This window comes from Carassius auratus, chromosome 35, assembly GCF_003368295.1.
Source record: "Carassius auratus strain Wakin chromosome 35, ASM336829v1, whole genome shotgun sequence".
Taxonomy (NCBI): domain Eukaryota; kingdom Metazoa; phylum Chordata; class Actinopteri; order Cypriniformes; family Cyprinidae; genus Carassius; species Carassius auratus.
This window is the reverse complement of record NC_039277.1, coordinates 12,100,418-12,116,339: the sequence shown is the minus strand read 5'-3', so window position 1 is coordinate 12,116,339 and position 15,922 is coordinate 12,100,418. Positions and strand designations below refer to the sequence as shown.

Sequence of the window (15,922 nt, the reverse complement as noted above, 5' to 3'; positions counted from 1 at the left end):
TGCTCACCATAAAACATTTACCTGACATATTAAGATTGCTCATGTGCAGTAAAAACTTAAAACCCTAAAGTCCTAAAACCCCCTAGAATTCTCTTATCAGCTTTTAAGAATGGTGTTTTGCTATTTATGAGTAAAAGTCTGTCATTACTTGAAGAAACTTGTTTTGTTCTAAAACAAAGTACATATGGATATACTACTATGATGTGCATTTTAAAACACATGGAAAAGGTGTTACTAATTAAAGACTACATCTTTTGTAGTCTTTATATTTAAAAAAAAAAAATCACATTTGATGTATGAATCTGTATATGTGTTAAAGTTTTTTTACGTAATGAACTTTCCTTACTCTTCAAACCTAATAATTAGCTCCACAATTAGCCTTCAAATTGACGTAATGACTGAACGGCTCTATTATGGCGAAGTGACAAATACTTTGATGTGTCAGACTGTGATCTGCAGGGATTCTGTTCATCAATATATCTTTATTGGTTTAAGCAATAAATAGTGACTGAACTCTTCTGTGTAAACGTTTTGCAGTTTTTGGCCTTCAAAATTCATATATTCAGATATTTTCTATCTGCTTGAAGTCATTTACATAATTAATCAGTTGGAATATTTAATGAAAATCGTACATGGTACGGTGTTTGTGGAATAACTACACTTCCCATAATCCCCGTTCGTGGGTCTTATTTCCGGTCCTGCGCGGTTTCTGGAGCGGATTGGAACCCGGAGTCAGGATTCAGTAAATGTGTAGACGTTTGGAAAACAGGTAATGACTTTATGCTAAGCTTGTGAGGTATTTATATTCAAACGCATTGAGGAAAATGGCCAAATGAACCTAATTCACGGGTGCAGGAGCAATGAAAAGTGTGAGCGGAGTGAGTTTCTCGTGTTTTGGGTTTTCAAACGCTCTGGCTCCAGATGAGCGCTGCGTCTCCGTTCCATCCGCCATGCCGATTGTTCTTTGTTACATTTTGCATTGCTGAAAGAGCGAGCGCAGCCTGAGATCCGAGTTAAAACCCGGCTACAGTTTGAAATCTTCCCAAATCATGGAGTTTCTCCGTGTTGTACTCTTTCCCTGGCTTCTGCTGCTTACGGGCGTTTCATGCGCGGACTGCTGGCGTTGATAAAGAGCGTCATTTGTTGTTATTGTTGATCTTGAGAGCATTAACAAAATCTGTTCCACTGTAATAGGTTCAGCTGACTGACAGCAATGCACCGAACACAAAATTATAATGGAAAAGTGCATTTGAATGTGTTTTTACAACGTGTTGGCATTAAGACTTTACGGATTTACATTTATATAATGTATTATTTACTATAATCTTCTCTTAATACATACTAGACGTGCATATTTTTAGCCCAGATTTACAAAGATATATTAAAAATATATTAAACCCCAAGTTATTACAAACTTTATGTGGTTTCATTTTAATACTAAATATAAAAAAATAAAAATCTAGATTGTGTCATTTTAAAACGGTTTTATTTAAGTCTTAAGAAGTAATATTTAAGTGATAAGAAGTAATTCAGTAATTAGTGAATGGTTACAAAACCTGGTATGTTTTGTCATTAAAAAAAATAAAAAAAAGATTTAGCATTTCTTCAAAATGTGTCAAATCAACATGAACACAAGTCTGCATTATATACATTTTAAATATTTGAATGTAACATCTTAGATTCATATTTAAAATCTAAATATAATTAGGGTACTAATCTACTTTTAATTAACAATTCATGTAATTAGAATTATTCAGTCCTATTTTTTTATTGGCCAAAGTGTCATAGGGACACCATGCCACCAATTAATTGAATGATAAAATTGTTACAGCTGTTAAAACTAATGTACAAATTTTGTGCATCATCTGTAGGGTGTCAGAATGGCAGAGCAGACACCAGATGAGTTTATTTGTAAGTATGCAACTATAATCTCACGCGTACACAAATATGCATGCAACATCATTGTAGTATTGCAGTATTGTATCCTCATTGCCACTGTAAAGCTTTTTTGCGGTGTCTTTGTATTATTAAAGAACATGGCATAATATGTGCATGTGACTGTTCTTCCTGCAGGGTGTGAGGACTGCGGGCAGCACCATGATTCTGAGTGTCCTGAGCTGGGGCCTGTCATCACAGTGAAGGACTCGTTTGTTCTGAGTCGGGCACGGTGAGCGGACATGGGAGGTTTTCTGGCCAGATACTCTCATATATTGACACTGTCTTGTTTTACCACCAGTGTTTTATGACAATAACAGTAAAACAAAAACAACAATGGAACAATGCAAACTTTTAAATAATACTTAACATCATTATTGTCCATGCTCCAGATCGTCTTTACCAGACAGCTTGGAGATCAGGTTAGCTGAGAAGGGGAAAGAAGGTGTGTTTGTGCTTCGATGGCTGGTAAAGCGGACTCAGTTTGGCCCTTTTGAGGCCAAGAGGGTTCCAAGCCTTCAAACTGAGGGGGCGTTTCCTTTAAAGGTAAACAATAGACCATCAATATGCCACCAGTATCCAAATAGACCTATACTTAATGTTTTCTCTATTGTATATCTTAGGTATTTCAAAAGGACGGCGCAGTGGTGTGTTTTGACATGTCCAATGAAGACGACTGTAACTGGATGATGTTGGTTCGACCCGCCACAGACCACAAACAGCAGAATCTGACAGCGTACCAGCAAGATGATGATGTTTACTTTAATACATCACAGGTGGATATTCATAGCACTGTGGTTATATAGTGAGGACGGATACAGCTATGTTATCAACACTGATAAATAATGAACAGCTTAGTTTATTGTGGTGTGTGATTTAATTTCAAATGCTTATTCACTTTGATTGTTCTCTCTTTTTTGTTCCGTCTCAGGATGTCCTGCCCGGAACAGAGCTTAGAGTCTGGTATGGAGCTTTTTATGCCAAAAAAATGGATCGGACAGTTCTTAGGCTACCTGTACTTCCACCTCCACCAGGTATGCTGTAAAGTCTGTGCAATGCGCAGTATGCTTCTGTTGGATGAAGGACTTCATCCTTTTGCGTCTTCAGAAATGGTGTCCAACAAATCTGGAGTCCCTCCAGTAAAGGGGCCACCAACAGAGACCCTTCGAGACCCGAACCAGCTGCTTTGCCAAACCCTAGCACTTTCCACAGACCCCCCTGTCCAACAGGTTTCAGAGGCGTTATCTCAAAACAACACCGCTAAAATTGCCCCCACCCTGTCCGAGCCAACCAGAAAGCAAGGAAGGCCACGACGCACAAAAGCACAGAAACCTATGCCGAGTGGAACAGCTGATTCTAGTCAAGGTCAGGTAGGACTTGTTGAGGTACATTTATTGAAAGCACAAAGTAACCCTTGAAAGACTGTTTGAATGGGCTGTATTCGTTCACCTCCCATCTAGAAGAAGCCCCTGTTTTTGTGTCCGGTGAACTGCCTCTCAGTACTGTGGCTTCTGATGTTCCCCTGTCTGTGCTGGATGTCCAAGAGGTGGTTGCCAGAGATGGCCCACCACTCAAAACATCTCGGGTGACACGCTCCCCCATTTCCTCTGTGAAGTAAGGACAACTTTTACAATTCATTTCTGTCACATCCTCTGTGTTTTAAAGCACATACACTATTGTTTAAAAGTTGGGGCTTGTTCCTTTTCTTAAGACATTCAGCAGGGATGCATTCAAAGATTCAAAAGGGACAAAAAAGACATTTATAAATTGACAAAATATTTCTATTTCAAATAAACACTGTTCCTTTGATGTTAGCTCTACTGTACTACTCTGAATTTCTGAAGGATCGAGTGACACTAAAGACTGAAGTAATGCTGCTTTGCATGACAGGAATAAGTTTTATATTAAAATATACTACTATAATAGAATATAGTTTGTAATTATATTTCGCAATATTGATTTTTGATCAGATATATGCAGCCTTGGTGAGCATAAACGACTCCTTTCAAAAACATTAAAGAATCTTAGTGACCCCAAGCTTTTGAACAATAGTGTAATTTCGCTTTTTTGTTCATGAATCAATGTTTTATCTTATTTGTCTGTTAGACCTGGTATGAGGAAGCGATCTCTGCGTCAGGGAGGCGATCATAAAAGAGTTTACCAGTGCTGCCTCTGCAGTAAGGTGTTTCAGAACAGCAGCAACCTCAACCGACACATCCGGTCCCACGGTAACTCTCCCAGCATCCTGAGAAAGGACTTCTCACACACCATCTGATGTGCCATATGCTGAATAATATTCTCATATGCTTTATTGGTCATCGAAACTCTTTACTTCGTTTACAGGCGATAAATGTTTTAAGTGTGATGAGTGTGACAAGATGTTCAGTCGAAAGGAGAGTCTCAAACAGCATATATCGTACAAACACAGCAAGAATGAGGTATGGTGTGTCTTTTAACCATATTTATTTGAAATAGAATATTTTTGTAACAGTGTAAACTTTTATATAATAACTTTAACATCATTATTGTCCAGGTAAGGTGCGTTTTTTTTTTTTTTTTTACCATGAACCTCTTATTTATTGATTTAATAAAATAACATATTAAAGTATGGCTAGATGCATTCATTTTAGATGAATCTGTGTGTTTTTGTATTTTGTATTTGTATATGTTCTCTTAGTCTGATATAGAGTACAGATACAAATGTTCAACCTGTGGGAAATCTTTCAGAGTGGAAAATGCCTTAAGATTTCATAACTGCAGGACAGGTAAAGAATAAGTTTCATTTAAATTACATTACATTGATTCAATCATTTTATCAAAATATTGCATGATAAATTCAGTTTTAGATTTACGACAGTTATTCAAAACCATAAATGAGCACAAATAATAATAATAATTATTAATGAAGTGTAATATATATATATATATATATATATATATATATATATATATATATATATAATATTAATTATTGGTCAATTTATAAATTAAATGTATTGCATATTATGTAATTAAGTAAATAAAAAGTTCTTAACCCTTTTTACAATTCAAGGTTTTTATATGACTTGAGTATTAATACACAATTTAGAAATATATTTTCCAAATGCATTGTATAAATGAAGACAATAGGTATTTGACAGCATGCACAATATCTGTTTCATATGTTCTCCTCTTTTTTGCAGATGACAAAACGTTCCAGTGTGAGATATGCTCAAGGTTTTTCTCCACTAACAGTAATTTGTCCAAGCACAAAAAGAAACATGGAGAGAAACTCTATGCGTGTGAAATCTGCAATAAGTTGTTCTACCGCAAAGATGTCATGCAGGACCACCAGAGGCGGCATGTTGGTGAGTTATTGAGATTCGCTGCTTCCAGGGGCGGATTGGCCATCTGGCAATTTTGGCTAATGCCAGAGGGGCCGGACCATTTTGTTTACTGTGGGCCGGTCGGATTTGTAAAAATATATATAAATAAATAAAAATGTATGGGCCAACAGCGCATACGATTTTTATCGCTTGCACAATTTCACTTTTGTTAATAATAAATTGAATAATCATAAATATTAAGCAATTGGGGCGAGATGGGCCGACCGAACCTCTTAGAGGTTATTGGACGTTCAGTCAAAATCAAGCACATCATCAGAGAGAGTGCAAAACAAGTTCATTTTGAGTAAAAGCAAAAATAAACATAAAAAAGTCAGTAAAAGCTAGGGAATTGACTGTATAAAAAAGCAAAGGCAGGGCAGAAAAACTTTGAAAAAGGGCTCTTAAGTCCTGCTAAATGCATAAAAATTAACCAAATTCTTTTCAAAAGGTTTAAATTCGACCGATGCAGCGGAGGACAGTAGTGCCGCAGAGGTAAGAAGAAAACCGTAAATGGTAAACAGTAGCTCCAATGTGTTTTTTTGTTTTTGTTTGTTTGTATTTTGACAGTAGCCTACATTGTATTAAATAGTTGTAAGCTTAGCGTAGAACACCGGTATATTTGAAAATGTCATTGCTTTGTGATAATTGGTTACAAATGTTAGCTAGCCTGTTACTGAATTGCATGATGGAAATATCCTCAGATTCTTTTTCTTTTGTTTTTACTGTATGTGTTAATTTGTTGTAATCGTGTGTTTTTTAAAAAGTGGATGGGGTTGTGTGGGTGTGTTAATGTGGGCCGGTGTGGCTACAGTGCCAGGGCTGAATTTTTATTTTTTTTCCAGTCCGCCCCTGGCTGCTTCAATTCATTTATTTAATTGTAATACTTCAAATAAATCAAGGACACACTTCATGCATATGTCAAATATTTATGACGTATTTCTGAAATAAATAAAAAAGTCAGGTAAAGTCTGTTTTGCTAATCAGTAAATAAGTACAAACACTAAACAGATGGTTCCTGTACAACCGTTCTCTGTTTCTAGGCCCGATTAACTTTCTTTGCTCTTCGCTTTAAGCAAAGATCATCACCCATTATGTCACTTCCTCTGTGCACTAATGGCTTCCACGACCCATTGCTTTTCCACAGGCCCAAAGAACATGAAACGAGAGGAGCTTGAAGCGAATGGGGAGGAGGGAAGCAAATACAGGAAGGAGCCTTCGGCATGTCCCATTTGTGGAAAGGTGGCTATTCTATATCAGTGACACCAAATATGTTGATATCAGATCTGTGCTAAACTGAATTGAAAAAAAGAAATAACTTTATATTCAAGGTGTTTTCCTGTCGGAGTAACATGAACAAACACTTACTAACCCACGGGGACAAGAAATACACCTGTGAGATCTGTGGCCGCAAGTTCTTCCGTGTGGATGTGCTGAGAGATCACATTCATGTGCACTTTAAGGTGAGGAATAGTGGCGTGCAAAACAGTTTTCTCATGTTCAAGGAGTTGGTGGGTTGTCTGAATGACTAGTCAGCCTGAAGGAACTGCTGAATAAAGAAGATCCACCGCTGTCAAAAACATTATAGTTAAAGGGCGTTCACATGCTTGAATGGAAGAGATGGAATTTAAATTGGTGATTTATTTGTGATGTTGTACTCTAATTGAGTTCCAAAATGCCTATTTTTCTCAGGACATCGCTTTAATGGATGAGCAGGAGAGAGAGGACTTCATTAAGAAGATTGGCATCTCTATGGAGGAGGGTGATGAGAGCTCTGATGAGGAAGAGGAGAAGAACGATCCTGATCATCACAAATACAGCTGCAAGAAATGTCAAGTAAACTCTCGTTATCGATTAAATATGGTGTCTGTTCTAACATCATGAAATTTACAGCGTTTTGACGATAATGTTTTTGTAACTAAGTAATGGTCATTTCATTTACAGTAAAGATCTAAGTTAAAATATTCAGTGTATGTTTTGCTATTTATTAATTTTCATTTATATGCACAAATATAGAAGCAATAAATAGTAATACACGGCTATTTTTACCGATATATATTTCCACATTTTTATGTATTTTAAAATGCATTTAAAAAAATACCCTTGTAAAGTTTTCCAAGTAGATTTTTTTTGTGTTGCCACAAATAGTAAAATCACTTCTTTGAAATTTAATTGATTCACAAACCCTTTAAATGGCTAAATAATGTAACGATCTACTGTGTTGTTAATGATGTTGCTTAATTTTATATTCCCATAAACATTCTCCCTCTCTTTTCACCATCCTTCATCAGATGACATTCGCCAAGGGTCGTGACTACTTGAGACACACAATGGAGATGCATAAAGAAAAAGGGTACAACTGCACCATGTGTAACCGCCGTTTCGCTCTGAAGGCCACATACAATGCTCACCTGGTCATCCACCGAGACCACCTGCCTGATCCTGCAGTGCAGAAGTAAGACTTTTTCAAACGTTTAAGATTCTTTTTCGTGGAAAAAAGTTGAATTCCACTACTTTCTTCAGATATATTCATCCATGTGACATGTGCGGACGGATTTTCAACAGCATTGGCAACCTGGAGAGACACAAAATCATCCACACAGGTGAGTCTTTTATTACCATTATAGTACAGGGGTAGAAATTCGTGAAGTGTAATTACTTTAATTTTATATACGAGGCTTAGTTAAAAGTGATAAATCCTCTGGCCGCTGCAGGAGTGAAGAGCCACTGCTGTGATCAGTGTGGAAAGTCTTTTGCAAGGAAAGACATGCTAAAGGAACATCTGAGAGTCCACGACAATGTCAGAGACTTCCTGTGTGCGGAGTGTGGGAAAGGTACGGACAATTCATTCCTCTCAATTCCCTAATACACCTTGCATGATAATGTGAAACATTGTAGCTTGATTATTACCAGAAACGAAACACATGTACAGCATGAGTACATATTTGTCTGTGTTTTCCAGGCATGAAGACGAAACATGCCCTACGGCATCATATGAAGCTGCACAAGGGAATTAAGGAATACGAATGTAAAGAGTGTAACCGCAAATTTGCTCAAAAAGTCAACATGCTGAAGCATTACAAAAGACACACAGGTGAGCAACATGCTACATATGATACATATCGAAAAACAAGATTCAAAATATAATAATGTCTTCCTTTAGGCACAAAGGACTTCATGTGTGAACTCTGCGGGAAAACGTTTAGTGAGAGAAACACGATGGAGACGCACAAGCTTATTCATACAGGTACAGTTCATGGAAATATTATACAGAGTATGGTTTAGTTACAGTACAACAGACAAATATATACTCTCATCTGTCTGTCTTTTGCAGTTGGAAAGACATTTTCTTGCTCTGTCTGTGACAAGAAGTATGTGACGCAGTATATGCTGCAGAAACACATGCAGCTGACCCATGAGAAGGTGGAGGCTCAGAGCTGCCACCTGTGTGGCACCAAAGTCTCCACACGCGCCTCCATGAACCGCCACATGCGCCGCAAACACCCCGAGGTGAGAAACAACCATGTATTGTGTAACCATGTCAGTGATAATTAAGATTATAAAAATTCATGTAAAAAAAATTCAACTTTAGTTCATGCATTTTATATTTATAAATTAATTTATCATTGATACATTTAAACCATTTTATGCATTAATTTATGTATTTTACATTTAATAAAAATAACTCAATTTTTCTAAATGTTCATTTTTTAAATATCTATCTGTAATTTTTCATCGAATAAATTGTTTTGGTTGAGTAAATTACATGCTGTCTTCATCTGCAAAACGGTCTGTTTCCACTAAAATACGAAGCAGCTAAAAACAAAAACAGATATGCAAATAGAAATCATTTCTTTTAAATTGTAATCATATTTCACAATTTTAGTTTTTACTGTATTTTACTGAAAATCGCATGCTGTTTTAAATTAGTACAATGGACTAAAATGACACATTCATTATAAGTGAATTACACTGAAATGACAAAATTTTGACTGAATTTGAAAGACATTTTCATTTCACTTTTTCACTTGAATATGTTTGAGCTTATGGAAAGCTAGATGTGTAAGCTTCATGTGATCTCATCAGATTGTGACCGTACGATTGGGTGAGTTTGATCCTGAAGAACCATCAACAGTCGACACCTCCACCATCAGTATTGCACAGGTTTGTCTTGTAACAGCCTGTCTTGCATGATAACAGACAGAGAATGAAAATTAAAGGAGGATTATGCTGCATGAGAGAAATTGGAATGTTTTTTTTTGGTTTCTGTTCGTCATTCTGTTGTTCAGCCCTCTCTGAATCTGGAGAAAGGCTCTCTGACTGCAGAAAAAGTCTCCAGGAACTCCAGTCCCACCAAGAAGAGGGCTAAACTCCTGCCTCATGAGCCTGAGATGTCTGATTCAGACGAGTATGCTGACTTCACCAGCAAAACCACTGAGTTCTCCACCACTGTGGGAGATGAAACCAACTCAGCTGTGCAGAGCATTCAGCAGGTTTGTTCTATCAGTAATTATTTCCAAGCATTTTTCCCTTTAAAATTAACATTAAATCAAAATCGATCCTGTTTACTTTGTTTCACTTTGTTGTTTATTTTGATGCACATTGCTGCGCTTATTAAACATGATTCTTTTCACAATTAAATTCAAATTTAATACTATTTTTTTGTGTCTTAATTTAAAAATAAATTACTCAGAATTTAGTTGACTAAATTAATTCAAAAAAGTTATTTCGTTAAAAAATTAAACACTAAAATATATCGTCTTACAGGATTCATTTGATACAGTTATTCTAATGTGAATTTCATAGAATAATATTGTACTGTATGAAAATTTTTATTTTGTTATTTATTTAATTAAAAGTAAATTTATTTAATACATTAAAAAAATTAACCCTATTTACACATGCAAAATAGGTCTCTTATTGCATTTCGGACTTTAAAGCCAATAGATCTCTACATGTTTTGTTTTTTTAAGTGGTGCAAATGATTTTAAGTGTTGATTCATTATATTATAAAGAATAACCTCCTCTGTTTAATGTACACACACACACACAGGTGGTAGTGCTGGCTGACCCCAGCGCCCCTCCAGACCCCTCCAGCTCGATCAGTTTGACCAACATCACTGTTACCCCCATCACCACACCCGCTCCCGCCCAGTTCAGCAGCCTGCAGCCCGTCGCCGTCGGCCATCTTGCTCCAAGCGATCGCCCCCTCACTCTGGACAGCTCCATCCTCACTGTGACATTCGACGCCGTCAGCGGTTCAGCGATGCTGCACAACCGGCCAGCAGATCTCCAGTCGGAGGCAGTGGGATCGACAGGGGCTGCAGCTTCACAATCAGTCGCGCATTTCATCAACCTCACTACCTTCGTCAACCCGATCTCCCACCAGCTGGAGCAGCCCGCTCTAACCTGGAGGCCCATCGCACCGACTGATGGAGCTCATGTGACCACTATAGATGAGACCCAGACAGACTCTCAGGCACCTCCAGAACAGCCACAGCCACTGCCAGAACAAAGGCATCAGATCCAGCCCCAAGTCACAGGACCACCCCAACAACAGACCGCCACAGCACCACAGATGTTCAGCTACTGAGAAATTAAGAATGTGATATCATTTATAGCTAAGGTCCCATTTCGGAAGTTGGTTATGAATTTGGACCAATAGGATGGAAGGTTTTGTTACTAATTGAGCACTTCTCATAGTTGGAAGTACGACTATGACTATAAGGGCAGCGCAGATCTTTTGTTTGAATTTATTAAAAACCAGTGGACAATTTCAATCAGATTATTATGTTGATCCTGGATATTTTTGTTAAACGAATGCATGAAAAATCTGATTATGATTTAAGAGGAAGCAGGACCTTATTTTTTCAAAATAATGACTGAGATTATATTTGTTGTATGATGTCATGCTGTAGCACCTGTGGATTGATGATGTAAAAAAGAATGAATCGATATTAATGTAATACATTGATAGATTGTACTGTAAGTGCTAACTGGAAATATATATATATATTTTTTTAAGAAAAATGGGTTGTCCTTCTAATAAATGCATGTATGGCCTTGTCTCTGAGGTGTTGAACCTGTATTAATGGATGACGATTAATGGACGATAAATTATTTACACTTCATTTAATTGTATATATTTAAAATTATATATATATATATACAATATATATATATATATATATACAAGAAAAAATTGTATTTTCTTTTTTGCATGTAGTGCGTAATAGTTTTATATATTTATGTTTGTACATTTATCAGAGGAGATGATCCAATATAATTGAAAGAAGCAATACCTAAAAGTTAATGTTAATTACCCACGATCTAAACATTTACATTTACGACCCAGTTGTTTGTGAAGTTCTGCCGAGACTCCAAACCGCAAGCGGCGCTAATAACACGAACTTTCCCAAAATTATTCACTCAACAACAAAAGAGAATCTCGCGCCTGCGCGGTGGTGCTAGACGACGTCAGTCACTACATTCCGTGTAATGTAATTCATTCCGTGAAAACAGCCCCAGTTTGAGATTTAATTTCATACACGTAATTTACCTAAGTTCTGCAATTTTCAAAAAACAAATACAGTGGGCTGTCGCGTAAACACGCAGCAGTTTGATGCTCAAAGATATTCAGTGAAGATCAGGGTTATATATATATATATATATATACGTGTTGCAGCAGTCGAGTTACCAGCGAGTCACTGGAGTGAAGTGGAACCAGAGTGAAACACGAGTTACAGAAAACGGAGAAAAACAGATCTGCAGCAATACAGCCAGTCTCTGAGTCTGCTTGTTTGGGTCAGGAGTGATAACGTGGCACAAATCTCGCCAAAATGGAGTTTGCAGCGATCTTTGCACTATCACTCCTGATAGGCGCGCTGGTTTTGTTAGTGGTCGTGGCTGTTGGCAGACAGAAAGACGAATTATCTGAGCAGAACGAACAGAAGAAAGACAACAATCCACAGGGTGAGCGTCTTACTTACACCTGTCAGCAACTTTAAAGTGGATTTCTCGTCACTTACATAACGATGTTCTAAACTCATCTCAAAGACTAAGTTTAGTTTGGAAAGTAGTTTATTTTTATGTCATGTCTTCGTATTCTGGATAATGTTACAGTTGAGGAAAATGCAGCGAAAACTTCTTCCAAAAAGCAGAAGCAGCAACAGCGCCCCCGTAAGGAGAAACCGCAGCAGCACACGTTCACACACAAGCTTCTGGCTTCCTCTCTGAAGGTAATCCTTGCTTACATCATAAAAACACATGACTTCATTTACTGTCAAAGCATGTTATAGTACAGACATTTATAATGTTACTTAAGATTTATTTTTCAACAGGAAGTCGTGGCTTAGTGGTTAGAGAGTTTGACTAACCCTAGGGTTGTGGGTTCGAGTCTCGGGCTGGCAATACCACGACTGAGGTGTCCTTGAGCAAGGCACCGAACCCCCAACTGCTCCCCGGGCGCCGCAGCATACATGGCTAGATTATGAGATTAAAGTCATAATATTACAAAAATAAAGTCGTAATAGGCCTACAATGAGAATAAAGTCGAAATACTACGAGAGATTAAAGTCGACATATTACGAGAGAATAAAGTCGAAATATTACGAGAGAATAAAGTCGACATATTACGAGAGAATAAAGTCGACATATTACGAGAGAATAAAGTCGAAATATTACGAGAGAATAAAGTCGAAATATTACGAGAGAATAAAGTCGAAATGCTTCGAGAGAATAAAGTCGAAATATTACGAGAGAATAAAGTCGAAATATTACGAGAGAATAAAGTCGAAATATTACGAGAGAATAAAGTCGACATATTACGAGAGAATAAAGTCGACATATTACGAGAGAATAAAGTCGACATATTACGAGAGAATAAAGTCGAAATATTACGAGAGAATAAAGTCGACATATTACGAGAGAATAAAGTCGAAATATTACGAGAGAATAAAGTCGAAATATTACGAGAGAATAAAGTCGAAATATTACGTGAGAATAAAGTTGAAATATTACGAGAGAATAAAGTCGAAATATTACGAGAGAATAAAGTTGAAATATTACGAGAGAATAAAGTCAAAATATTACGATAGAATAAAGTCGAAATGCTTCGAGAGAATAAAGTAAAAATGTTTCGAGAATAAAGGCGAAATTCTCTCAATATTTAGACTTTAATCTCGCAATCTTAGATTTTTTTTTCAACGTGGCACTAAAACTCCATCGTACAAATCAGCATATTGGAAACCATTTCTGAAGTAATGGCTGCTGAAAATTCATTACAATTCCTGTATATTGATATTTCTGTGCATTTCATTTTTCCTTTCTAGAATCACAGTGGCAGTGTCACTTGCCTGGATTTTAGCAGCAATGGCAAATACCTTGCGTCTTGCTCTGACGACCGTACCATCAGGATCTGGAGCACTAAAGACTTCCTGGAACGAGATCACAAGTGCTTGCGAGCCAATGTTGAGTTTGATCATGCCACACTCGTCCGTTTCAGCCCAGACTCTCGGTACGTTTGGCTTCATTATAACACGTCGTTCAATTAGGCTAAATAATCGAACAGTTTTATGTAGCTGTTATTGCTGCTCACTAGTTTTGTGTTTGTCCCTAGAGCATTTATCACTTGGCTGGCTAATGGAGAGACCATTCGCATCTATAAGATGATTAAAAAGGATGATGGGACATTCAGTTTCAAAGCTGCCTCAGAGGATTTCCCTCAAAAACACAAGGGAATCGTTATCAACATCGGAATCGCCGAGACGGGTCAGTGGACTCCAGTAATTAAATGCATCTGAACTATGGCTAAGCAAGCTTGTGTAAGACTTGAGTAGTAATTTTATATTTGGTTTTCAGGCAAATTTATAATGACTGCATCTGTTGACACTACCATTGTGATCTGGGATCTGAAGGGAGAGGTTTTAGCTACTATAAACACTAATCAGATGACCAACTCGCATGTTGCTGTGTCACCGTGTGGAAGGTTAGTTCAAGAAACAATGCAAGCAGCCCTGCTGGAATAAAAAAGATTAATGTGCCGCATCAGTGTTCATAAAGAGTTTGGACATAATGCACATATAAATGTAATAGATTGAAAAGCACTTTTGTTTTTTTCCTTCTCATAAGGTTTGTTGCTTCCTGTGGCTTTACCCCTGATGTGAAGGTGTGGGAGGTTTGCTTTGCTAAATCAGGGGAGTTCAAAGAGGTCGCCCGTGCGTTTGACCTTAAGGGACACTCAGCTGGGGTTTACTCCTTTGATTTCTCTAATGACTCTCGGAGGCAAGATCTTCTCATCATTTCCCATTGAACGAAAAATATATTCAATATCAATCAATATATTTATCTAAATATAATCATAAATGTATAACTAATTCGTAAAATTATATAATATATTCATGTTAAAATGTTTATTCATAAGTACTATTTTAGTATTATAAATAATATTATAGCAATTCTATATTTTTAGTTAGATTTTACTTTTAATTGTAGTTTTTTTTTATTTTAAATATTTATATTTAGCTTAAATTTATGTTTATTTCAGTATTTTTATTCAGTAATTTTAGTGCTTCAAATTAAACTATATTGTGTCAAATCTAATATTTATATATTTCAGTTAACAAAACAATAGGATTAGTTTTAGTAAACAAAAAAACACAAATTAATTCGTGAACAGAGATTTAAAAACATGTTATTAAGGTGTGTTAATAATTTTGTTATTTGAATCTGAACTTTGCAGAAACTTGAATTGGCATTTTTTTTTATTCAGTTTTGATGCCATATTCAATAACATTGCTGTCACTGCCTTTTACAGAATGGTGACTGTGTCCAAAGACGGCACGTGGAAGCTGTGGGACACTGATGTGGAATATAAGAAAAAGCAGGACCCATATTTGCTCCGGACCGTGCCATGTCAGGTGTCGGAGGGGAGCCGGATTGCCCTGTCTCCCGACGGTCGTGTGGTAGCCATATCAAACGGTTGTGATATAGCCATGTTCAATGCCAGCACTGGTGAACTAGAGGAGGAGTTTCACGGTGTTCACAGTGAAGAGATAACCGACCTTAAGTTTGACATCAATAACCGTTTCTTAGTGAGTAGTGGGGACCGTGCCATTCACGTCTTTCACAATGTAACCGGTTACCGCGCTGCCATTCAGGACATGCAGACCATGCTGAAGAAAGCCTCCAACGATGGAGTGAGACAGAGACTCCAGCAGCAGATCACAGATGCTCAGAATGCTCTGGACACAGTGCTGAATGCAACTAAGAACTAAAAGCAGAGTTATTTTCACTCGAAAGCTAATCTGTTTTTGGTTGCTTTGCATGCCGGTTTTATTGAATAAATCGGGTGTTTTTAAGTGTTTGACAATTTTGTTTCTTTTTTCACAAATTTTTCTACTGCCATCTCTTTGTGGCTTTAAAAGTAACTTTCACTTTTCAGGGGAAATATAGTGTCCTGCAAAAGTAAAATAATGTCATACTGAGGTGGAAAAAGTATTATGATTTATAAAGATCTGTAGATAGATAGATAGTTTTCTGTTGATTATTTTCATTATTCCGAAAGATAGATTATAATTTCCTAACTCAAATTTAAAAAATGTTTATTCATTGTGTTTTACGTTTGC

The 15,922-nt window shown here is 36.9% G+C and overlaps 2 protein-coding genes across 4 annotated transcripts; both read left to right on the top strand.

Annotated features, from left to right (window-relative positions):
- The first annotated feature begins 65 nt into the window (after positions 1–65).
- On the top strand, positions 66–11,365 carry LOC113054422 (PR domain zinc finger protein 15-like). Of its 3 annotated transcripts, none has more exons than XM_026219959.1 (24): positions 66–769; positions 1,872–1,911; positions 2,074–2,167; positions 2,328–2,481; positions 2,559–2,711; positions 2,867–2,969; positions 3,043–3,300; positions 3,399–3,549; positions 4,042–4,163; positions 4,279–4,373; positions 4,613–4,700; positions 5,118–5,282; positions 6,445–6,539; positions 6,629–6,760; positions 6,990–7,133; positions 7,589–7,752; positions 7,821–7,900; positions 8,012–8,131; positions 8,260–8,391; positions 8,461–8,544; positions 8,632–8,807; positions 9,384–9,461; positions 9,587–9,790; positions 10,351–10,890. In XM_026219959.1, the coding sequence occupies exons 2-24, from the start codon at positions 1,881–1,883 to the stop codon at positions 10,888–10,890; spliced, it is 3,363 nt and encodes a 1,120-aa protein (XP_026075744.1). In that variant the 5' UTR covers positions 66–769; positions 1,872–1,880. The 3 variants fall into 3 exon arrangements, with proteins under 3 accessions (XP_026075744.1, XP_026075746.1, XP_026075743.1); XM_026219961.1 differs by having other exon boundaries at positions 550–769; positions 3,396–3,549; positions 7,863–7,900; positions 10,351–11,365; XM_026219958.1 differs by having other exon boundaries at positions 559–769; positions 3,396–3,549; positions 10,351–11,365.
- A 376-nt stretch (positions 11,366–11,741) lies between these two features.
- On the top strand, positions 11,742–15,660 carry LOC113054420 (transducin beta-like protein 2). Its single transcript, XM_026219956.1, has 7 exons — positions 11,742–12,269; positions 12,420–12,535; positions 13,628–13,812; positions 13,915–14,066; positions 14,157–14,283; positions 14,427–14,579; positions 15,112–15,660. Exons 1-7 carry the CDS (start codon positions 12,137–12,139, stop codon positions 15,569–15,571), a joined length of 1,326 nt encoding a protein of 441 aa, XP_026075741.1. The 5' UTR covers positions 11,742–12,136; the 3' UTR covers positions 15,572–15,660.
- Positions 15,661–15,922: the final 262 nt, after the last annotated feature.